At 44.0% G+C, this 25,719-nt stretch overlaps 1 protein-coding gene across 6 annotated transcripts in view; it reads left to right on the top strand.

Moving 5' to 3' along the window:
- The window catches only part of GLYR1 (glyoxylate reductase 1 homolog), a 100,657-nt gene that overhangs the window by 70,130 nt on the left and 4,808 nt on the right, over nucleotides 1–25,719 (top strand). For 5 of the 6 annotated variants that reach the window (XM_030213301.1, XM_030213303.1, XM_030213304.1 and 2 more), the window contains 6 exons: nucleotides 12,889–12,988; nucleotides 13,886–13,996; nucleotides 14,491–14,592; nucleotides 23,227–23,389; nucleotides 24,729–24,908; nucleotides 25,348–25,472. In XM_030213301.1, the coding sequence (XP_030069161.1) occupies nucleotides 12,889–12,988; nucleotides 13,886–13,996; nucleotides 14,491–14,592; nucleotides 23,227–23,389; nucleotides 24,729–24,908; nucleotides 25,348–25,472 (781 nt within the window). The remainder of the gene's footprint in view (nucleotides 1–12,888; nucleotides 12,989–13,885; nucleotides 13,997–14,490; nucleotides 14,593–23,226; nucleotides 23,390–24,728; nucleotides 24,909–25,347; nucleotides 25,473–25,719) is intronic. The other variant, XM_030213302.1, reaches the window with a different exon arrangement.

Below are 25,719 nucleotides of genomic sequence, written 5' to 3' on the forward strand. Positions count from 1 at the left end.
CAGCCTCATGCAAAATTTTACAGGCTTTGCCCAGCTTGTGCACACAATGTAACTTTCCAGCCACAGCAAAACATAAGCAAAAAAGGAAAGCCCATGTGAGCGTTAGTCATTAGATCCAGTGCCTTTAGTCATTAGATCCAATGCAGGCTTCTTAGCCCACCGCTGCGGGGTATAATAAGATGATAGATCCTGAAAAAAATGATATCGTAACCTCATTGTATAAGAGCTGTGAAACTTGCCATGCCTTAGCCAAAGTTTGCTCTCAGTATAATAAAGAAATTGGGCAATGATATCACGGAGTTTATTATCCTGGACCTTCCCCTAGGAGTGATTTGCCCATTCTAAAGTAATGGCGCCAAGTCCCCTTCAGATCCAAGAAGCTGGCAACAAAGCGTACGGACAATAACAACAACGTCTTTGGGAGCTCTACATAACTGCAAGTTTGTGATCATAGAGCTGAGTAACCTGCGTCTGTGAGGTGGTAATAAGGTTCGTGAACTCCTCCACTTTAGTTTCCAGCTCCTCCATGCAACCTCCCAATTCCTGCAAGTTATGATCTATTAATACAAAAGTTAACAATGAGAGTAGTTTTTCCCAGGGGGCGCTGAGTCAAGATGGCCACATGAACAATGGCATTGCCTTTTGGAGGGTCTGAAGCTCTGGCTTGTTTTTCTGTTGCTGTTATGCATCATGCCAAGCGAGTAGTGAAGTTGGGTACCTCTGCCGGCTGTAGTCCACTCCTGTGCAACAATCCATTGAGAGGTATGCAACTGGAATTTCTGCCTCTGCCAGAGTTGGAGAGCCCATGGTTCTTTCCAGCAGAGGAGCACTGGAAAGTTTGGGCCTGGATCTATCTTTGTCTCCTCTGGTCTGCAAGCCATCCCCCTGTCTGGCAGAAGTGAAAGAAGAGGCTGTGGTGGGTGGTGACTACGGAAGGCTTTGTCACGTCGCCGTCAGAGGAAGTCCCTCTTCGGATTGCCAGCACTGCTGAGGGTCCACTCGGAGGCATTGAGTCACCTGTAGCCCCAAGTGGAGTGATGCTTGAAGGCATTTGGAGGGTGTTAATGAATATGGAGGCTTCGATGTCCAAGACTACAGCTGAATTATCAGCGCTTATGAGTAAGACTGATACTCTATCAAAAAATGTGAAGATGGTTAAGATGGACTATTTTGTACAGATACAAGAACTTAAAGATGAGATAAAATCTGTTCAGGAATTGACTGCTACTTTGGTTAAGGACAATTTGATTATGTATAAAAACTGTAGGTTAAATTTGGGCTTGTTAAATTTTCCTAAATTTTTGGGTATGACCCCCAGGTGATGCCTTTAAAAAAAATGCTTGATGGAAATGTTAAAGTATTCCTTGGAATCAAATTCCACAGTTGTTCAAAGTTTATTATTTATCACTTCTTCAAAAAAAGGCCCAGGGTGAAGAGCCTATATATAGGGACGATAATAATAAAGGACAAAATAATACACAAATTACTGGATAGAGGGAAGTTACTCCTGATTTAAACAACTACTTTTCTTGAGAGTTTGACTTTTGAAATGTTGGAAAGATCAACCTTGTTGGTGTTGATTTGTATTTGAACAAGATTTGAATGCTGTGCTGAAATTATAGAAGATCTAAAGAGTTATTTTTTGGTTAGAAGATCTGGGAGCTGGATGCTGTTACATGAAGACAGAGCGCTATGTTTAGAGTCCAGGTCTATGATAAATGATTGGGATGTTCAGCATTTAGTCCCCTGAGGAAGCTGTGAAAGAAAGTGAAACAGAGAGCCCTGTTAGGAGTAGCTCTGTTGAATTATCCTTTATTGAGTTTTGAGTGGTTATTTTGGAACTGTGTTGACTATATAAAAGTTTGTTGGAAATCAAGATGTGCGGTAAAGTGCACAATTAGATGAAAAGAAAAGTTATTTAATAAGAAAAGAAAAGCTATTTAACAAACAAGGAGGTTTTTAGCGATCAGAAAAATGCAGTCCGATTAACATGGGCACTAAGATTTTCTGCTTGCTGCCACAATCAGGACATTTGCGGTCTTTTTCCTCATTATTTTTATTTTTTTGTCTTCATTTTTACGGTGATTGAAGTGAAAAATATATCTTCTCATAGAAAGGAGTAGTTAGAACTAATTTAGCTTCAGCTTGATATTGAAATGTTAAGTAAAATTTTCTGAAGATTGCCTTGTGAAAGTATTTATCCAGATGTTACCAAAAAGAAAGAAAAACCTTTTCTTCTATCTCTTAGACAACAAAGTAAAGATATGGGTGCTTCTTTTTTGTTATCCTTGCAAGTGTTTGTTAAATTATCTTGGTATTAAATAATGGTTTGTTTGTTTGTTTGTTTTTTTAACCCAATCAGAGTCTTTTTTTTTTTTTTTCTGGAAATGAAACAGGTCTCCATAGTCCTTGATAGGAGCATGTTGGTAAGAAGGATTATCATGCAATGGCCTTGCTGTTTAAAAGTAATTGTATTCTTCTGTTAGCTTCTATATATTTTTCTTTGTTCTCTGCCCCCTCCAATCACATAACATCCACCACCCAGGAGCACCCCAACTAAACAGAAGGACCCTGATGTGTCACTTCTGTTTGTTCTGAATAATTTTATATGTTCTAAGTCAATTTAAACAAGTTGCTTGTGTTTAATGTTTCAGAGTTTATAAATAAAAATAATAAAGTAGTTTTCCCAGATGTTTAATCTTCTCTTTTGAGTTGCATCCAGATTATCCTGGGAAGAATCCTTATCCCTAGTCCCTACAGCAGCTGACATATAAAATAAGTTACCAAGCATGAGGGTAAGACTTCCCTTGGAATCATCAGTACATTCAACAGATATGGGCGTTTCATATCCAGAAATACATAAGTCTTGACTCTATACATAAATGTTAGATATTTACTAGGTATCTATGTAAAGATTTTACTCATTTTCAAAATTCCAATTATTTATTTATTTTGGATTTTGCTCACACCTTTTTCAGTAGTAGCTCAAGGTGAGTTACATTCAGGTACCATAGGTATTTCCCTATCCCAGGAGGGCTCACAATCTAAGTTTGTACCTGAGGCAATGGAGGGTTAAGTGACTTGCCCAAGATCACAAGGAGCAGCAGTGGGATTTGAACTGGCCACCTCTGGATGTCAAGATTGGTGCTCTAACCACTAGGCCATTCCTCCACTCCTTATATATTTAAATGACTAACTTGCATCTGAGAGTCATCCTTATCTCAAAAGTCTGCATTATCTTAATTTTTAGGACCTGATTTACCAAACCTTTTCCATAGATGAATTAGGCCTTTTAATTGATGAGTTTATTTTGTGTTAATTCATTATTTGTTTCCAACTGTATTTATATGCTGTTTTGTGAGGCTGGGTTTGTTTTTCTTTTAAGCCCTGAAAGCTCTTATCAAGCCCACTGAAGACTTGAGGAGTATTTTGTTAACGCAGTAATATATTTGTAAAATCAGGATGGTCATTAACCCTGTTGCTAGGTAACTTCACTCATGCCCAGATGCTGAGAAGTAAACGCAGGCGATAGAGGCCATTAGTTGTGGACTAGCACCTGAATTTACCTACCCTACCTTAGAGAACAATGAGCTGAGGAGACAACAATACAAATGCATGCAAGTGAGGCTACTTCCTATCTCCCCCCCCCCCCCCCCCCAAGCCTCTACTGCCAAAATCCTAATGCCAGCTTGGAGCTGACATTAGGGTCTCAGGATTAGCTCAGTCCCTGTATGAGATGCCACCCAGTCGCAAGCTGAGCAAGAGTTGAGATATTCTCATCTGTTAAATGTGTACTAGCACAGAATAGACACCATTACATCAGATAAGGTATAAGAATATAAAACAAAGTATGTGCAGTACCGCTCCCGACTTTTCGACCTAGTAGCTTTTGCTGTTATCTGAAGGAAATAGAAAAACGTAGCTCAGTCTCCTGTTTTGTACAGTTACCTTTGTGGTGAAAGTAAACTGGCAAGTGAAAGGGAATGGAAGCCGCTGTGTTTAAAGTTCGGAGCCGGCACTACTTCCTCCCCCCTCTGGCATTCTGGGCATGTGCTCAAGAGCTGTGCTTAACGCACTACTCTTGAATGCATGAGCCAGGCATCCTCCTCCCGCCGAATTCCTAATGCTCAACGCTATGAGTGCACCTAAATTTGCATCTGTGTTGAGTATTAAGGAGTTCCTTTGCTGCACTGATCCGGCACTGAGTTTTGAACATCTGGGCCGTGGTGAAATGAAAGTGGTATTTATTTGCCCCTTTGGGGCATGCTGATGTCCTTGAGTATTATCTGGTGCTTTTTCTATTGGATCATTCTAATAGGTTAGAGCAGGAGTTTTCAACCCAGTATTTAGGACATACCCAGCCAGTCTGATTTTTCATGATACTGACAATGAATATACATGAGTTAAATTTGCATGCACTTCCTCCATTGTATGCAAATCTGTCTCATGCATACTCGTTTTGGGTATCCTAAAAACGTGACTGGTTTGGTGTGTCCCAGTGACTGGGTTGAGAACCCCAGGCTTAGAGTATCAACAAAGGATGCTATTACAAGAAGAAGGAAAAAAATAAAAGGAAATTTAGAGCATTCTGGTAGTAAGGATGTAGGAAAACTGAATTCAAATTACTTGAATCAACAGTCAGTAAGCGAGTTATGAAATAAAATAAGAATATATTTAGGTGCCTATATGCCAGTACCAGAAAGCCGGGAAACAAAGACTGCAACATTACAATGTGTGGCTTTAAAGGGTCATTGATTAACAGCATGTGCTAATGCTGTTATCACATGTACCTACTACTACTTATTTCTATAATGCTACTAGACGTACGCAGCGATGTACACTGAACACGTAAGAGGCAGTCCCTGCTCAACTGAACAAGACAGACAAACGGGACAAATAAGAGAATTACTTAAGGTGGGAATTATAAAACAGCACTGAACAAGTAAATAGGAGTTAAAAGCAGTTTCAAAAAGGTGGGCTTTTAGCCTAGATTTGAATATGGCCAGAGCTGGAGCTCGACGTACTGATTCAGGAAGTCTATTCCAGGTGTATGGTGCAGCAGGATAAAAGGAACGGAGTCTGGAGTTTGCAGTGGAGGAGAAGAGTACAGATACATTGAACCTGCCATACGGTGGGAAAATGTGGGCTACAAATGCAATAAATAAATAAGAGTTTTACCTGATGAACGGAGTTCCTGAGTAGGAGTGTAGGGAGAGATTCCTATTAAATATGTTATCAAAACTGGTTTCTTTAAATTACAATTGCTTAGGCGACAGAGATTTATTATCTCCCAATCATTTTCGGATGATGCTTCAGAGTTTTGTGCTACCACATTTTCATTATTGCAATGCTTTACTGATTGGTCTGAAAACCAATCAAATATAAGGAATCTACTTATGCTAGAGTGGATGCTCAACGGGGGAAAAAAAGCCTCAAAAGAACCGCTAAGTCTCTCCTTATGTTAACGGATCAACTTTAGGGAGGACTGCAGACTCATCACAGGCAAAAAAAAAACAACCCTTGTCCACTGTTGTATTATAATTCTTTCGGTTACTTCTTTATATTAATTTTTTGAAAACACTTAGCTTTCCAGCTGTCCAGTAATTTGATTTAGGCTGCCCACGGCCCATCTAGTTGTTCGGTGAGACTAACTATCGTGGTCTTTGTTAAATTGTACAGCGCTGCGTAACCCTAGTAGCGCTCTAGAAATGTTAAGTAGTAGTAGTAGTAGTAAAAGTGGAGAGTTACTGAGGAGCTGCAGAGTGAATGCACTTTTGTAAGTCAAGAGGAGTTTGACCTGTATGCGGAAATGGATAGGGAGCCAATGAAGTGACTTGAAGAGAGGGCTAATATGAGCATAGCAACATTGGTGGCATATAAATCAATCAGCAGAGTTTTGAACAGATTGAAGGGGAGAGAAATTGCTTAGTGGGAGACCTGTGAGAAGCAAGTTGCAATAGTCTTAAGGGAGAGGAATGTGGATAAAGGTTTTGGTAGTGTGCTCAGAAAGAAAGGGATGAATTTTGGTGATGCTATAGAGAAATAAATGACAGGTTTTAGAAGTCTGTTGGAGATATGCACCAAGACCTATGTTATTCCCTGCAACAGCATGCATTAGCATCGTTAGTATACGCTGCTTGTAAATGATTCCCTAAATGAAGGTACTGAAACTATGGACTGCCTAGTATCCTGTTTCCAATAGTGGCCAATTTAGGTCACAAGTACTTGGCAGTATTCCAAAAAGTACATAGTTCCTATGCTACTTATCCCAGGGATCAGCAGTGGCTTTTTTTCAGATATATATTGGTTTATGGATGGTAGAAATTTGTCCACATCTTTTTTTTTTTTTTTTTCCTTTCCCATTCATACTAGTTTGCTTTTGCCACATCCAGTTTTTCCAATGCGTTCCAGGGCCTAACCATGCAATGAATTTGATTTTCTTTTTCTCTTTGCTTTGAATGTACTACCGTATAAGATGGCATGTTCCCTTATTAGTTTGTGCTTTTTGAAAGGGTAAATGCTTCACATTTACCTGTTCTACTTTACCCAGGATTTTAAAGATCTTTGTCATGTTTCCCCTCAGCTCTGTCTTCTCCAAGCTGAAGAGCGCTAACCTCTTTAGCCTTTCCTTATTTGACAGTCATTCCATTCCTTTTATTGTTTTGGTCACTCTTCTCTGTATATCTTATCTAATTATACAACCAGAATTGCGGACAAATACTCAAGGTGTAGTTGCACCATGGAGTGACAGAGGCATTATGATATCTTTTGGGGTTTTTTTCCTCCTTTTTCTTTTCTAATAATTCCTAACAGTCTGTTTGCTTTTTGGCTGATGCCAGTCACTGAGCAAATTATTTCAACCTATTGTCCACAATGATGCCTAGATCTTTTTGTGGTGCTGTTGCCTGAGAAAGACAGTCTGAGTCCATTCTGAAGACAGATACGTCAACCCATGCTGTATCTTAAAATCAAACACTACTATCTTGAGGTTACAAGTATCCAACACCAACTTCTTTGAGTTGTCCTTATTGTCCAGATGTCCAACTGCAGTTTTATTTTCCCAGCTCAGCAAAAAGCATAAGGAGAGCAAAGATACCACTTTAGGGTGAACTTGAAGCACTGCATTGAGCCTAATTCAAAACTTTTTAGCTGAGATCAGACCAGATGGAGGAAAGGTCTGCTACAAGCAGCTCAGCATTTGGAAACCCTACAACAGGAGCAGGAGCAGGAGGTGGAAGGCAGGAGTAGCAGAAGTAGTGTTACAAATGAAATCATCCATGCAGAGTCTCTCATCTCTCTATGAAACATGTCTGGTTTACAATGGTGTCTGTCAAACTTGGATCCGCGTTATCTACCATCTTTGGGTCCCAAATAGATTCCAAGGGATGGATTATATTGCCTGACTAAAGTAATTATTTTATGCTGGGTGTTTCATCCAGGAAAATTTGCAAATAATGCTTAGCTTCCGTATGCAGAATATTCAAATATGGAGTAGAGGAGTAGTCTAACAACCAGTAAAGCCAGGTTTAAATCCTGTTGCTGCTCCTTGTGTTCTTGGGCAAGTCACTTAACCCTCCATTGCTTCAGGTTCAAACTTAGGGGCCCTTATACCAAGTTGCGGGAAAAAGGGCCCTGCGATGGGGGGGGGTCATTTTTCCCTCATGCCAGGGCCCTTTTTACCTCAGTGGATAAATAGACCCCAGGCACATATGGCCTTGCAGTAAGAGAACTCTTACCACATTGCCTTGCAATGATCCCTTACCGCCCACCCATTGAGGCGGTGATAAGTGCTCCTGTGCTAACCCGGTAGTAACTGGGCAGTGCGCGGTGATGCCTGATTACTGCTGGGTTACCGCCATGCAAGCCATTTCTGGGGGTTTTCTTTTTCCCCCCTGAAATGGCGCATGCTTGAGGTGGGACTACCGCTGGTGGCAGTGATGGGCCAGAGGTAGTCCCAAAAGAGCGAGCGGTAAGCCCGTGTTGGGCTTACCGCCGCTCTGTAAAAGGGCCCCTTAGATTATATGCCCTCTGGGGATAGGGAAATACCTATGGTACCTGAATATAACTCACCTTGAGCTATTACAGAAAAAAAGATGTGAACTAAATTTAAATAGGCATCTACAAGAGAGATTAAAATCCATTTAGCAATAGATGATGGCTTTGATTGGCATGGTGGTTTTGTGATACCCTTATTTTCCTAGCTTTTGTCCCCTTCCCCCGCTCAGTATTTGCTACACTGTCTTGGACTGTCTTTATGAATGAATATGTTTTCCTATTACACTTACTGTACACAGCACAGGCTGTATAGTGAGAATCAAACCTGAGCAGTTGTGGGAAAGCTGGAACATAGAGGACACAATGCTGCTTCTCACATGAGTGCTACTTCTATTACAAGAAACCTCCTGGATAATGCAGTGTCTTGAGTGTAAACAAAAGAAATATTCAGGTGTACTATAGCACAGGGCTTAAAGCAATGGAATTCCATACTGCAGAAGTAGCCATTTTGTCTCGTTAGTAAATTGTACTCACGAGAAGAAAAAAGGTTAGTCATGAATAGCAAGGATGTGAAGGATTACACAGTCTTAGGAAAGAGTGGTCTTGCACGGTCATGAAGCTCCAATTTAATCAACATTAAAAAGTTTTCCAAGTTATGTTTTGGGGATTTAACTCATAAAATTCTTTTGGTTAGTCTCTAACAAGAAACACAGGTTCACTTTTGTGTGTGTGTGGTGTGTGCCCTTCAGGACTGTGGAGTTGGTGCACCAAACCCTCAACTCTAACTCTTCTATATTTATACTGTCGGACTCTGACTTCTACTGGTATTAGGCTTTAAAGTTTTTGTTCTGGATCTAAAGTACTGGTAAGTATAACTTATATTTACCAGTACTTTAGATCCAGGATGAAAAATATCTATATATATATCCATATGTAGTATAAAATGACAAATTTACTATATACTATAATTTAAGTTTTCCTTTGAAGCTGCAGTCTGAGTTGGCACACTTTTATGGACTCTGACTTTACCCAAAATTGCTTCCAACTCCACAGCCCTGGTACCCTAGGGAAAAGGCCTTCCTAGTCCCAGAGCTTGCAACCACAAATATTCATTAGCTCTATAAAGATATCAGTGCTGCCCAGCTGTTTATTTCTTTTTAGTTAATTTTCTTTCATGCTGCAAATAAAAAAGTTCTGGTAGTCTGGCCACTTTGTTAGGGTTTGTGATTGTAACTTTTTATTTGCTGTTCTAAGATCTGAGGTAGGCCTACTTTTGGTATAACAGCTACATAGGGTAGAGGAACACCAATCCCTACGATTGTAATGCAGCAAACCAAGGAGTAGGGCAAATGTTGACACTTCCAAAACCACAAGGGAAACGTTAGTTGTTCAAAAAATGTTGTTTATTGAAGATACATCAAACAGACTTGACACAGCAGCTGTGTTTTGGCGCTCGAGGTGCCTGCCGCAGGACTCTATCAAATATATATAAATAAATGTAAATAACATACATAAAATGCTAATAAAAACAAATGAAGAAATAAATAAAAACAAGCATAATGAGAATAGTGGATAAATATAAAAGCTAAAAAGGCCATGTCATATTCAAAAAAGGCAGACAAAACTTTTGTAGAAAAAAGGACAATTTTTTTTTTTTTTTAAAGGATAAAGGCAGTACAGTGCATGTGCATCTTTGGACATACGGATTCATAGAAACATGACTGCAGATAAAGGCCAAATGGCCTATCCAATCTGTCTATCCTCTGTAACCACTAACTCTTGCTTTTCCTAAGGGATCCCCATGCTTATCCCACGCTTTCTTAAATTTTGACACAGTCCTCGTCTCTATGACCAGCTAAATTTAGAAATCCTCAGCCAGTCGTAGCAAAGATCTGGTCAAAACATAGACCAACATTTCCTTGGTTTTCATATAAAAAAAGGCAACTTATAAACAGAGAAATTCAAAGATTACTTAGTGAAAAAACACCGTAATATTGCATGTATGTTCATTACATGCATCATAAGGAATATGAACATCATGATAAATGATGCAATATGACATATGTGCTATATATTATTCCATAAACACTGTTGTGGTTAATCTGCTATATAGTAAATTATGGAATTGAAAGCATACCTGGATATTGAAATGTAGAGATATGCTTCTACACAAAAATGGGTACTTGAGATACCCAAGGTGTACTGCATTTGAAAAGGTGGAAATGAGTCCAAAGCACAAAGAACATGAGGTGAGACTAAACCATTTATCAGTGTCTGAATGTAGCGAAAAAGTGGACGTTATTAGTATTTGAAGTGCCATGAGCAGAATACCAATAATGAAGCACTGGTGGATTTGTGATCTGTGATGTATAAGAAACACCAAGAACCGAAGTGGCATCCATACAGCAGTGAATAGAACAAGTGCCCAAGAGGATCACAAGTGAAAACTGTGTTTGAATAACCATATTAGAGATAAAATACTAAAGTGTATTGCATCCTGAAAATCATCTGCCCGATGTGTAATATAAAAGTTATAGTATGTGAAACCACCATCATGATCTAGTGACGAAAAATGACATCAAGTGTGCAAAGCGGCATAAAAGTACCGGTTAGAATTGAGACCACCTTGTGGTTTTGAAAGTTCCAACTTTTCAGCCTACTCCTTGGTCTGCTGTAGGCTTTCTTTTGGCCTGAAGGCCATGTTATAGATTTTGTGCAAAGTGGGAAAGAAGGGTAATGGTGAGGTTTGAGAAGTGGGGAACAGGGTGGTCCCCTGGAAATTTGAGCAACTGGGGGGGGGGGGGGGCAGAGGATGTCCTCTGGAAATCTAATGACCCAACAGTTTCACTTCTAGACCTTAGTTGGCTCCCACATGTTGGATTAAAAGCACCCATGTAGTTTGCTTGTCTTTTTTTTTTTTTGTTTCTTCCTGTAACATTATCAGCCTGGAGTGTGTGTAAAAGGTGTAGTTTATTTGTCCAGTAATTACAAAATGTCTGCTTTGTTTTAATTTAGTTTAAATGCTGTTTATTGAACACAGAGAACTGAATACAAAACGTTCTACTGTTAACAGTAAAGAATGTAACAATAAAATTGACATACACAGTGAACCATAACATTTTTATGATTTTTATTCCTCCCCCCCCCTTCCCACATATACAGCCAGCATTGTTACTTAAGTGCCAAAGCCTGGACTCTTAGGGCCTCCCATGCTACTGTATATGGGGGTCTAATACAAACTGACCATCATTACTAGTTACCAGATACTGACAAATCATGGCCACATTTTTATTAGCCTTCTGTTAGAAACAGAGAAAAAAGAAGGCAGATAAAAACTATATGGGCCACACATCGGTGCTTTTAACCCAACGTATGTAGTCTGCCCATCCATGCCATCTACCGTATTCTGCAACAAGATTCAAACCATGGTTATGGCCCATGTGGATTATTGCAACGGAATCTATGCAAATCCTAAAGAAACCACAAACAGCACAAAACACATCTTTGGAAAAACACGATTTGAATGCGCCAAACCCCTTCTACAAAAATTGCACCGGCTACCAATCAAAGTGTGCGTATTCAAAATCTGTTCTATGATCCATAGAATAATCTTTGGCCTATCACCGAGATACATGACCAATTTAATAGACCTACCAATCCGGAATGCAAATACTGCAACAAGATCTTACCTAATCCTCCACTTCCTTAAATGTAAAGGCCTTAAATACAAATCATCATACGCTTCAAGCTTCTCCTATGTTAGCACCAAGCTCTGGAACACACTACCAAAAAACCTAAAACTCAAGGATAATTATGTAACCTTATTTCTAGGATAAGCAGCATAAAATGTATTGTACTGTCTTGGGATCTTGGCAGGTACTTGTAATCTAGACTGGCCACTGTTGGAAACAGGATGCTGGCCTTATGTACTTTTCTGCTTGTTTGGCTACCTTAAGATCAACACATAAGATCACACTCAAGTCCTACTCCTGTTTTGTGCGCAAAAGTTTTTCACCCCCTAAACTGTACTGTTCCCTCAGGTTTTTGCAGCCCAAATGCATGACCCCATCTCCTTAAGAGGCTTGTGTTAGGGTATCCGCCAACTGGTATAGAATTAGCATTCTGTTGCAAAGTACAAACCTCTTCTAGCTGTCGTATTATATGGCCAACCTATTTGACTGCACAGCCTTTATTATTTGCCCACCTATAACTAGGTGGGTTACAAACACATACATACATAATTAAAACATTACAAAACCATAAAAAAAATCAGACAATACCTGATTCAAATTCTACTACTGGTAAATAGATGGTGACATATCAATCTCTCAGTGAAAGCAGGTATGCCTTCAACAGTTTTTAAACTGCGAAAAATCTTTAAGCAGTGTTAGATACCTAGGCAACCTATTCCATAATAACCCATTTGCAACAGAAGAGACTGTTTCTCGAGTTTCAATATAACACAATTTATGCAAAGAGGGTAAAGAGTTGGTACATCCTTTCTGACCTCGGTGCCCGAGATGCATGCTAAATCGGAAGGGCACTGGTCAAGTATAATGGAGGCATGCCAGACCGTGCTCTAGAGTCAACACAAATCTCATCCAATAATAAACAGCCAGCGTGACTCTTTTTTTTTTTTTTTTTTTTTAAAGCAAGGTGTAACATGATCGTATTGTATAAGACCTGTCACCATTCTTACTGTTGTATTTTGTACAAATCGTAACACTTTACATCATGCTTATGTGAGCCCTAAGTATAAAACATTACAATAATCCAATTTGAATAAAATCAGATTTTGGATCGCTATCTAAAATGGATTATTGTAGCCTTTTTAAGAGAGATCCTGATTTGCAGTTCCTGATTTGACATACCTCTGTCCCTTTCTTCTCTCAGGATAGGATTTTTGGGGCTTGGTCTAATGGGAAGTGGAATTGTTTCCAACCTGCTTAAAATGGGGCACACTGTGACAGTTTGGAACCGAACTGCTGAAAAGGTAAGTGGGTGGGGACTGGGAAAGGGAAGTTAAATGTAGTCTTTCACTACACTTGACAGCGTGAGGAAGACAGATGCTTTGGTGGAAACTGACCAGAAGACAATCCACCACTTACATGTACATTATTTCTGGCCTCCAAAACGTAAGGGAAGGGTACCCTTGTAAATCCTGAAAATATGCAAACATACACTCATGCTTCCACCTTTAGTCATTCAGAGAAGTGACTTCTCCTTTAGTAGGTTAAAATGTGCAAGTGTGCACTGACCTTATACTCTCACAAGCTGGGTTCCCTTAGCTTCAGTGCCAAGTCAAACTCACAAGAATGAGAAGAGGGTAGGCTTTGTAAGATGATTCACATCTAGTATCTCTCAACTCCTTGCAATATTCTTTTGAATTGATTTTAGAAGTAGTTAATGAAACAACACTAAATCACTTCTATAGTAAATTACAGTTTCAAAGGAGGAGGATATTGAGCACAAAGGAGAAAAGTCTTCATCCTTCAGTTCTAAGTTAATTGACCTATTTGTGATCAGGAAGGATTTTTAGATCTATAGTAAGTTGTGTGTGTGGTTTTTTTTTTTTTTTTTTTTTTTTGGGGGGGGGGGGGGCTTTTCTTGGATTATTTGATTATCTATACAGGTCCAACATTGGCAGCCTTTATGTGATTGCCTGTCATCTTTCTGCCTACCCCTAAACAACTGTGTACATTTTATTTTGGGGAGGGGGAAGAGTATTGATGAGGGTCCAGGAACTTAATGTCCCATCTGATAAATTCTTATTTCACCCATTTTTCTGGAATATTGATCAAAACTCATTTCTGTCACTTTGGGGGGATCACTGTTCAATTTTTACTTTGTTCAACCTATTCCTTACTGCATTCATTTGTGACTTTTACAGTGTGATTTATTCATCCAGGAGGGAGCCCGACTGGGAAGAACCCCTGCAGAGGTGGTTTCCACTTGTGACATTACTTTTGCCTGTGTATCCGATCCAAAAGCATCCAAAGATGTATGTATTACCTCCCCCAGAAACTAGCACGCTCCTCTGACAAGCTAATTTTACATCAGCCCATCTTTTGCTGAAATTCTTGCTCTTGTCTTTTGGACCAGGAAACTGGAATATTTAAAAAGCGTTTGAACAGCAAGGCACTGGCATTCTCTTTATTTCTCAGATGTTAGAAACCTTTCTTGCAACTTTTAATTTAGCAAGCTAGAGATCTAGACTGCATAGACATTAAAGGTGTTACCACTTGTTATTGAGACAGAACTGAATTTGTTTCTCTAAAACCTGTATATCTACACTTGCCTACATTAAAGTGTTATACTTTTCAATATAGTTGTTACATAATAAAAATAATAGAATTCAGATTTCAAAAGGTAGAATACACCACAATTCTTGAGTAGTATCACAGAAATTCATTAAATAGCATTCAGCCTCCAAAAATTAATAGTATAATATTGTCTCAGTATCACATTCTAATCTTATGTGTTGACTTCCCACAGCTGGTTCTGGGCCCCAGTGGAGTGTTGCAGGGAATCCGTCCAGGAAAGTGCTATGTGGACATGTCAACTGTAGATCCAGACACTGTTGCTGAAATAGCCCAGGTGACTTCTTACAGCTTCATCTCAAACTAACAAGCTTGTCTCATTTGGGCTAAGCAAAAAGGTCTTAGAAATGCAGGAACTAATTCAGAGTTTCAGATTTCTGCTTATTGTTGCCCTCAGTTATTCTCTTGGAAACCCTGATTTTTCTGAAAGAAGGGGTAGAAATTTTCATGCGTCAGCTTTCCCTATTATATTAATAATAGTTGGGAATATTTATAGCATTTTTACCCAGACAGGATCCTACAGCGTTGCAGAGTTTCTCCGAGGACAAGCAGGCTGCTTGTTCTCACGACTGGGTGACGTCCGCGGCAGCCCCCACCAACCGGAAAGAAGCTTCGCGGGACGGTCGGCACGCAGGGCACGCCCACCGCGCATGCGCGGCCGTCTTCCCGCCCGTGCGCGACCGCTCCCGCCAGTTCCTTTTTTTCCGCGCCTGGAGAGAGTCGTGCTTTGCCGCTCTCTCTACTTCAGCCGCCGGATTCTTGCGATCGCGTATACGCGGATCGCGCTTCGTTTAATTAATTTCCTTTTATTATTTTTCTGTTACAAAAAAAAAAAAAAAAAAAAAAAAAAAAACAAAGAAAAAAGACTGCGCGTGTGGAGCACGCGCTCCCCTTTTCCCTCGCTTCCAGCGGGGACGCCTCATTGCGGCCTAGTGGCCGCTCGGTCGGCTAGTTTTTTCGTGGTGTGATTTTAGCCACCATTGCCGACTTTGACTTCGCCGACGCGATTTTTCCGTCGATGTCCTCGAAGGTCCCGAGTGGATTTAAAAAGTGTGGTCGCTGCGGCCGGCCGATCTCGCAGACCGACACCCACGCTTGGTGCCTCCAGTGCCTCGGGCCGGAGCACAATCTCAAGTCGTGTGCGCTGTGTCTCGGTCTCCGGAAACGGACTCAGGTTGCGAGGCAAGTTCTGCGGGACCGTCTTTTTGGAACTTGCGCCGGCCCCTCGACGTCGACCTCGACGGCATCGGTATCGAAGGCCGGATCTTCGGTACCGGTATCGATGCCCGAGACATCGGCACCGATGGCAGCGACCCCAGGAGAACAGGTCCCGTCGGCCCGCCGGTCCGCCGGTGAGAGTGGGGTTGAGAGGCCGCGTGGGCTGTCGGCCCCGGTCACTCCCTCAGCTCGTGAGCCACGGGACCGAACCCTGTCGGACCCGGTACCTCGAGACCGAGGGGGATCGACCTCCTCCTCCTCCATGCCCTCCGGCGCCGGTGACGTGCACCGGAAAAAGGACAAGAAGCGCCGTCACCGGGAGCCCTCGGTGCACCCTGAAGGGGAGTCGACGCCGAAGCGTCATCGTAGAGAGGAGAGATCTCCGTCAGTGGTGGAGGTACCGACGCGTCGGGGTTCCGGCACCTCGGTGCCGTCTCCTGGCCCCCAGCAGCTTCTGGCACCGACACCCTTACCGGCCCCACCGCCTTTCCCGGCAGCGGGCCTGGACGAGTGCCTCAGAGCCATCCTTCCGGGGATCCTGGAAGGGCTGATGCGCCAGGCTGTGCCGGCGTCGGGGGTGCTTGCGCCCCCGGCGCCGATGACTGTGGCGCCGGCGAGCTCTAGCCCGGCGCCGGGGCTGTCGACACCGCCGCCGCTTGCGGTGCCGGTCTCGACCGCCACGCAGGTGGAGTCCCCGTCGACGTCGATGGAGGGAGCTCCGTCCCCGCCGGCGCGGGAGTCCACCGCTCGACGACACCGAGGCCTCGGTGCCTCGACGTCGAGCCGGGCCCGGTACCGGACTCAGCTACATGAGCTAATGTCCGATACCGAGGATGAGGACTCGTGGGGGGAAGAGGAAGACCCGAGATATTTCTCCTCAGAGGAGTCTACGGGCCTTCCCTCGGACCCCACGCCGTCACCGGAGAGGAAGCTCTCACCTCCTGAGAGTCTCTCCTTTGCCTCCTTTGTGCGGGATATGTCCATAAGCATTCCCTTTCCCGTGGTCTCTGTGGAAGAGCCGAGGGCCGAGATGCTCGAGGTCCTCGACTATCCATCACCACCTAGAGAGTCCTCCACGGTACCGCTGCACAATGTCCTGAAGGAGACGCTGCTTCGGAACTGGGTGCGACCACTAACTAACCCCACCATTCCCAAGAAAGCAGAGTCCCAGTACAGGATCCACTCTGACCCAGAGCTCATGCGGCCCCAGTTGCCCCATGACTCAGCGGTCGTGGATTCTGCTCTCAAGAGGGCACGGAGTTCGAGGGATACCGCCTCGGCGCCCCCGGGGCGGGAGTCTCGCACTCTGGACTCATTTGGGAGGAAGGCCTACCAATCCTCCATGCTCGTGACCCGCATCCAATCTTACCTGCTCTATATGAGCATCCACATGCGGACCAATGTGCAACAGCTGGCGGACCTGGTCGATAAGCTCCCGCCGGAGCAGTCCAGGCCTTATCAGGAGGTGGTCAGGCAGCTGAAGGCGTGCAGAAAGTTCCTGTCCAGGGGGATTTTTGACACCTGTGACGTGGCATCTCGTGCTGCGGCCCAAGGTATAGTGATGCGCAGGCTCTCATGGCTGCGTGCCTCTGACCTGGACAACCGCACCCAGCAGAGACTGGCTGACGTCCCTTGCCGGGGGGATAATATTTTTGGCGAGAAGGTCGAGCAGATGGTTGACCAACTGCATCAGCGGGAAACCGCTCTCGACAAGCTCTCCCACCGGGCGCCTTCAGCACCCGCCCCCGCGGGCGGGCGTTTTTTCCCGGGCCCGGCAGGCTGCACCCTATTCTTTTGCGAAGCGTAGGTACAACCAGCCGGCCCGAAGGCCTCGTCAGGCACAGGGACAGCCCCAGCGCGCTCGTTCCCGTCAACAGCGTGCGCCTAAGCAGCCCCCTGCGCCTCCACAGCAAAAGCCGGGGACGGGCTTTTGACTGGATCCATGGGAACATAGCCGCCCTACAAGTGTCCGTACCGGACGACCTGCCGGTCGGAGGGAGGTTAAAATTTTTTCACCAAAGGTGGCCTCTCATAACCTCCGACCAGTGGGTTCTCCAAATAGTGCGGTACGGATACGCCCTGAATTTGGCCTCCCTGCCTCCAAATTGTCCTCCGGGAGCTCAGTCTTTCAGCTCCCATCACAAGCAGGTACTTGCAGAGGAACTCTCCGCCCTTCTCAGCGCCAATGCGGTCGAGCCCGTACCACCCGGGCAGGAAGGGCAGGGATTCTATTCCAGGTACTTCCTTGTGGAAAAGAAAACAGGGGGGATGCGTCCCATCCTAGACCTGAGAGGCCTGAACAAATTCCTGGTCAAAGAAAAGTTCAGGATGCTTTCCTTGGGCACCCTTCTGCCAATGATTCAGAAAAACGATTGGCTATGTTCCCTGGATTTAAAGGACGCATACACTCACATCCCGATACTGCCAGCTCACAGACAGTATCTCAGATTCCGCCTGGGCGCACGGCACTTTCAGTATTGTGTGCTGCCCTTTGGGCTCGCCTCTGCCCCACGAGTGTTTACAAAGTGCCTCGTGGTGGTAGCGGCCTACCTACGCAAGCTGGGAGTGCACGTGTTCCCATATCTCGACGATTGGCTGGTCAAGAACACCTCGGAGGCAGGAGCCCTCCGGTCCATGCAGTGCACTATTCAACTTCTGGAGCTGCTGGGGTTTGTGATAAATTACCCAAAGTCCCATCTCCAGCCAACTTAGTCTCTGGAATTCATAGGAGCGCTGCTGAATTCCCAGATGGCTCAGGCCTACCTTCCCGAAGCGAGGGCCACCAATCTCTTGGCCCTGGCTTCGCGGACCAGAGCGTCTCAGCAGATCACAGCTCGGCAGATGTTGAGACTTCTGGGTCATATGGCCTCCACAGTTCATGTGACTCCCATGGCTCGTCTTCATATGAGATCTGCTCAATGGACCCTAGCTTCCCAGTGGTTCCAAGCCACCGGGAATCTAGAGGATGTCATCCGCCTCTCCACCAGTTGCCGCACTTCACTGCTCTGGTGGACCATACGGACCAATTTGACCCTGGGACGTCCATTCCAAATTCCGCAGCCCACGAAAGTGCTGACGACGGATGCATCTCGCCTGGGGTGGGGAGCCCATGTCGATGGGCTTCACACCCAGGGTCTGTGGTCCCTCCAGGAAAAGGATCTGCAGATCAACCTCCTGGAGCTCCGAGCGATCTGGAACGCACTGAAGGCTTTCAGAGATCGGCTGTCCTGCCAAATTATCCAAATTCGGACAGACAATCAGGTTGCAATGTATTACGTCAACAAGCAGGGGGGCACCGGATCTCGCCCCCTGTGTCAGGAAGCCGTCGGTATGTGGCGTTGGGCGTGTCGGTTCGGCATGCTTCTCCAAGCCACGTACCTGGCAGGCGTAAACAACAGTCTGGCCGACAGACTGAGCAGAGTCATGCAACCGCACGAGTGGTCGCTCCATTCCAGAGTGGTACGCAAGATCTTCCGAGAGTGGGGCACCCCCTCGGTGGATCTTTTCGCCTCTCAGACCAACCACAAGCTGCCTCTGTTCTGTTCCAGACTTCAGACACACGGCAGGCTAGCGTCAGATGCCTTTCTCCTTCATTGGGGGACCGGCCTCCTGTATGCTTATCCTCCCATACCTTTGGTGGGGAAGACCTTACTGAAGCTCAAGCAAGACCGCGGCACCATGATTCTGATAGCGCCCTTTTGGCCCCGTCAGATCTGGTTCCCTCTTCTTCTGGAGTTGTCCTCCGAAGAACCGTGGAGATTGGAGTGTTTTCCGACTCTCATTTCGCAGAACGACGGAGCGTTGCTGCACCCCAACCTTCAATCCATGGCTCTCACGGCCTGGATGTTGAGGGCGTAGACTTCGCTGCGTTGGGTCTGTCTGAGGGGGTCTCCCGGGTCTTGCTTGCCTCTAGGAAGGATTCCACTAAAAAGAGTTACTTTTTCAAGTGGAGGAGGTTTGTCGTTTGGTGTGAGAGCAAGGCCCTAGAACCTCGTTCTTGCCCTGCACAGGACCTGCTTGAATACCTTCTGCACTTATCAGAGTCTGGCCTCAAGACCAACTCAGTAAGGAATCACCTTAGTGCGATTAGTGCTTACCATTATCGTGTGGAAGGTAAAGCCATCTCTGGAGAGCCTTTAGTCGTTCGATTCATGAGAGGCTTGCTTTTGTCAAAGCCCCCTATCAAGCCTCCTACTGTGTCATGGGATCTCAACGTCGTCCTCACCGAGCTGATGAAACCTCCTTTTGAGCCACTGAATACCTGCCATCTGAAGTACTTGACCTGGAAGGTCATTTTCTTGGTGGCAGTTACTTCAGCTCGTAGGGTCAGTGAGCTTCAAGCCCTAGTAGCTCATGCTCCATATACTAAATTTCATCACAACAGAGTAGTGCTCCGCACTCACCCAAAGTTCCTGCCGAAGGTGGTGTCGGAGTTCCATCTTAACCAGTCAATTGTCTTGCCAACATTCTTTCCCAGGCCGCATACCCGCCCTGCTGAACGTCAGTTGCACACATTGGACTGCAAGAGAGCATTGGCCTTCTACTTGGAGCGGACACAGCCCAACAGACAGTCCGCCCAATTGTTTATTTCTTTCGACCCTAACAGGCTAGGGGTCGCTGTCGGGAAACGCACCATCTCCAATTGGCTAGCAGATTGCATTTCCTTCACTTACGCCCAGGCTGGCTGACTCTTGAGGGTCATGTCACGGCTCATAGTGTCAGAGCCATGGCAGCGTCGGTGGCCCACTTGAAGTCAGCCACTATTGAAGAGATCTGCAAGGCTGCGACGTGGTCATCTGTCCACACATTCACATCTCATTACTGCCTCCAGCAGGATACCCGACGCGACAGTCGGTTCGGGCAGTCGGTGTTGCAGAATCTGTTTGGGGTGTAAATCCAACTCCACCCTCCAGGACCCGAATTTATTCTGGTCAGGCTGCACTCTCAGTTAGTTGTTCTTCGTAGGTCAATTCCTGTTGTTTCCTCGCCGTTGCGAGGTTCCATTGACCTGGGTTCTTGTTTTGAGTGAGCCTGAGAGCTAGGGATACCCCAGTCGTGAGAACAAGCAGCCTGCTTGTCCTCGGAGAAAGGGTATGATACATACCTGTAGCAGTTGTTCTCCGAGGACAGCAGGCTGATTGTTCTCACCTACCCTCCCTCCTCCCCTTTGGAGTTGTGTGTTTCATCTTTTGCTAGTCATTCAACTGGCGGGAGCGGTCGCGCACGGGCGGGAAGACGGCCGCGCATGCGCGGTGGGCGTGCCCTGCGTGCCGACCGTCCCGCGAAGCTTCTTTCCGGTTGGTGGGGGCTGCCGCGGACGTCACCCAGTCGTGAGAACAATCAGCCTGCTGTCCTCGGAGAACAACTGCTACAGGTATGTATCATACCCTTTAACGACTCAGCATACCTGCAGCCCATCTGGAACAGGTGACACAGCAATATGTTACGGAAAGAGAAGGAAAGCTGTCCTACCGTTGTCCAAAACAGTTGACATGGAGGCAGATATTGGTCCAGTGCCCTCTTTTCTAGGATGTCTCCTGGTTTGTAACTTTGTGCTCTGAAACAGTAGGAAACACTTCCTCCAAGACTTCTAGTAAAGGATGTGTTTACTTTTGTATATAATCAATAAAAAGACCTCATCAAAATTAATGAAAAAAAAAAACACCACTATTCTGGATCCTTATTTAACACATCTGTTTCTAAAGGATATCCACAGTGAATATACTAGAGATGTAATTGTGTACATTGGGTAAGAGAAGGATGGTCAAAGATGGAAGGATGGACAGAAGGAAGAGGTTAGGATTTCATGGGGAAGGCAGAGGGAAAAGAGCAGTAATGATTGAAAGGGTGTAGATTCTTAAGGACAGAGAAATGAGAGCATAGATAAGAAAGAGGCACTTACAGGCAGAGAAAAGAGATAGCCTAGATAAGAAGAATGAGGCACGTAGGCTTAATTGGAATAGAAAGGAAACAAAATAGGCAAAAAAATTGGAATGAAAATCAGAACAAGTGAGAGTAGAATTAGAAAGAGAAATTAAGTCAAAGTTGAAGAGGTTTTATTTAAAGGAATAATATTAAATATGCTTTATTGAGCAGGGACTGTGGCTCTGGTCTCAGAATTCTGCAGTGTAGGGGATCCAGGTTTGGATACACCATGGAGGTGGTTCAGGTGTGACTCACAGGCCCAGGGAGGAAGGGGAGGAGACAGCTGTCGTGACAATGGTATTACTCCTCTAAGCCTGGGGCCAGCAGGATGATTTGGGAAGGGTATGGGTGGCAGAGACTGCTAAAGGCACAAGAAGTTTTAAAAAATGTGCTATTCTGTATATAGCTATTTATAATTTTTTATTTCAATTTGTAAACTTACAGCTCTAGATAGTATTGTATAACAAACCATAGAATGCATTGCCAATGAGTGTAAAAAGGGTTTGAAAACTTAGTTGCCAACCAAAACATTTAGTAGCTGGGGAAAACATTTTTTTTTTTTTTAAGCGCGAGTCACAATAAGCAATACCGCCTATTGTCGGCTCATTCTGTCTATCAGTCCATCTATATGCATAGCTTTGTAGAATGCGGAAGCAAATTAATAACTACAAAGATGTAAGTAACTGAAGAGCAGGAACCAAGAGGTTCCCTGCTGGCTGGAAAAGCTCTGAATCCACAGCTGCCTAAAATTGGCAGCTGGTTGAGAAGGTAAGAGAGGGATAGAAAGTAAAGTCTATGTATGAAAAATGGAAGGGATCATGCAAGAGATCTGGAGAAGGAAAGGAGAACGGAGTCAGAGACACCCGATTTCACCAGCTATATTTCACCCATAACTATACATCCCCCATACAGTCATTCATTCTCTGTCCTCCTTCCACTGCTAATGCCTCCATCCATTTACTGAGTCACTGAGCATCCTTCACTAATTATAACCACCACCCTCCTGGCCCAGTCACTTACTGTTTTCCACTCCTCAACAAATACCTTGTCCGTCCATCCATCCAGTTACTCACTCAGACATTGCCATTCATCACTTCTCAATTCTGTCCACTCGGTCACTCAGTCCTGTCACTCATAAGCCACCTGTGCACTCATTCAATCAATTCCTCTGCCAGTTATAACCTCCATTCACTCACTGACTTGGCAACAAATCCAAGCACCACCCCCCACAAGCATGTGCTTCCTCTACAAAATATTCTTTGTGCTATGGTTAGAGAATGCATTTTTCACCAAGTTTATTTTTATTTGTATTTTTTTATTCTCTTTCCCCTCCACTCCCTCTTCTAATGTGGCCCTGAAGCAGCAGGCCCTCAGCCTGGCGCTAGCAGTGGCTTCTTAACCACAGGGGGCTTGGTGCCAAATTTTAGGTGTCTAGGCAACCTGGCCCCAGGATTCTTCCAGTCCTGGATAATAAGGAAGTTTATGCAAATGTGCCATGGGATTACTGCAAAATCTTAAACTTTGCTGCAAAACCTTTCCATAAGTTGAAGCATATCCCTACCCACATCTTTGTAGTTCTGCTTGGCTGTTTCATCTCTGGCATCAGAATCCAAATCAGAACACACACAACTCGAGCACCATGTTCTGTTGAACTTTTGTGATGGATAACCAGAGTTTATTCTCAGCTAAGTGTTTTGTTTCATTCAATGCCTTTCTGCTTTTCTCTCTCTCTCTCCCCTTCTTGCCTAATTTCCATGTTTGTCCACAGGTGATTGTATCTCGGGGAGGACGTTTCCTGGAAGCGCCTGTCTCTGGGAATCAGCAGCTTTCCAATGAGGGGATGCTGGTGATTTTAGCAGCTGGAGACAGAGGTGTATATGAGGACTGCAGCAGCTGTTTCCAAGCTATGGGAAAAGCCTCTTTTTTCTTAGGTAATTGGGACAGCTATATAAATGGAATCTGTTCATATTGTTCTAAAATTGTAGCTAAAGTAATGTAGATAGCATTGGTCTACTCTGGTCTCCTTTTTGGTAAAAGTAGGAAACAAACTGTGATTACACCTACACCTTGGTTTTGTCAACAAAGGGTAGGAATGGATTAGATCCACTCCTGGTTCTCCCTTCCCTGCCTCCATGTCGATGAAGGAGGAACAGATTGGTTTCTCTATTAAGCGGTACTGAATATAAAGTGCTTGTAAAACTTTTGGAGCTGTATCCTGCTGTGCAGAAAACCTCGGTTTTATTTCTGATCCCAGCTTTTGCTTTCTAAGCCAGCCTCTAAAGAGGAGGGTTTTTCTCACTATCCCTTAATGGTGACACCTACTGGCTGGAGCTAGAGCGCAGAAATACCATCACTGCAGTAGTTGATAGGAATGCTCATTTAAAATAAGAAAAAGAAATCCTCCAGATAAACTCATGGTACAGGCTGGTTCTGTTTCAGTTGAAAAATGCAGAAGGAACTGTCAGGTCAAAAATATAATTAAAACAAAGAAAAATTCAGATGTTTCTCCTGCTTATTGAAATGTATTAATGAAATTTAACACCAAATCATCTCCTGGAACCATATGACTTCTTTTTGTTCCCTACTGGTTTAATATATATGCAGCAATAGATAGTAATAAAGATCAAAAGATAGACTTTCCGTCTTTTTTTTTTTTTTCTTAATCACGTTTGAGTCTACGAGCCCACCTGAACCCTTGGAGAGCATATCCATCATTGGCCTTAATTGTGGCTGACGCTGTTCATACATGGCAAAACCTAAACAGCTAACCCTTAGGCATCTTGGGCAGGTGGAATCTAAGATTATTGGAGAGCGAGCTTTTGTGGTGATGTGTGTTAGAATAATATTTCACATAGCCATATAATACTTAATATCCTTTCCAGATATAAAGATGTGGTATACTGTATTAATTTAGGGAGTGAGATAAAATATTTTGAGTTATCTGTGATGTTTACTGTATGTCTGTATCTGTCCTCTATATCTTTTGTAGAGGAGGGATTTCGGTATAGTAAGATTTTATTACGATATACCGGACCAGTCCAGATATATAGTTTTGCCCCTCTACAAACAGATTGGGACAGAAAACAAACACTTGTGAGCCCTGCCATATATAGGGCACCATGTAGCCTGCTGCTGCTGCACCTGTACTCTGTCTCCAGCAGATAGAAGACTGTATCTCATGCACATGTAGTCTACTTGATGCAGATTAGGCTCCTAAGGAACACGGCACAATATTCTATTCATCCATCTCAACGCTTTGTATTTTCACAGGGGATGTTGGCAATGCTGCAAAGATGATGCTAATTCTGAACATGGTTCAGGGGAGCTTCATGGCTACGATAGCAGAAGGATTAACCCTAGCTCAAGTGACAGGCCAGTCCCAGCAGAGTTTCCTGGATATTCTCAATCAGGGACAGCTTGCCAGCATTTTCTTGGACCAGAAGTGCCAAAGTATGGAAAACTTTCACTTTCTTTTTCTTTGTGCTATATTGGAAGACTGCTGTGGCCTATACAAAGACTCCCTAAGGGACTCAGATGTTATTGTTTGAAAGAAATCACAATGAATGCTGTGTTTAGAAGAGAGAGAGAGAAAGTTGGAGTGTCAGGGAGACTGTGAGGTGTTAGAAGAAAACTGATAGGTAGGCACCATGGTGTAAGAAGATTCTGGATGCTGTTTTGTAAGGCATCTTGTCAGATTAGATAGCAGAGTACTGTTTCTAGGGAGCCCTATGAGAGCTGGGTAGTGGGGAAGAGACATAGAAATGCATTAGATGTAATGTTCAGGAAGTCTAGTGTAGTGTTTTTTTTGTTGTGTTTCAGAAGCTGCGTCTTCTCCTAAAGTTCTCTTGTCAGCATCAGTAAAAGTGTGTTTTGTTGGATTTATTCCTAGACATTTTGCAGGGGAACTTTAAACCCGATTTCTATTTGAAATACATCCAGAAGGATCTGCGATTAGCTATTGCACTAGGTGACTCTGTGAACCACCCGACTCCAATGGCAGCTGCAGCCAATGAGGTAAAAAGTCCAGTTGGTCCTGTGTTTCAGAGGGGGAAGGGTAGAGAGAGAACCAGTTGAATCTATGATGGGAGTATGCTGTCCTTGCAGAATGTCACTTAAAGAATTCTAGCTGGGATGGGCAGGGAGTCAGATATTAGTAATGCATGTTGTTTTTGGTAGGGCATTTATAGAGATCCATTAGTATATTCTTAATATGTATTACTTGACATTATTTGACTTTTTATGGCGGTTTTTGTTTCTAATT

Source organism: Microcaecilia unicolor, chromosome 8, assembly GCF_901765095.1.
Source record: "Microcaecilia unicolor chromosome 8, aMicUni1.1, whole genome shotgun sequence".
Lineage (NCBI taxonomy): Eukaryota > Metazoa > Chordata > Amphibia > Gymnophiona > Siphonopidae > Microcaecilia > Microcaecilia unicolor.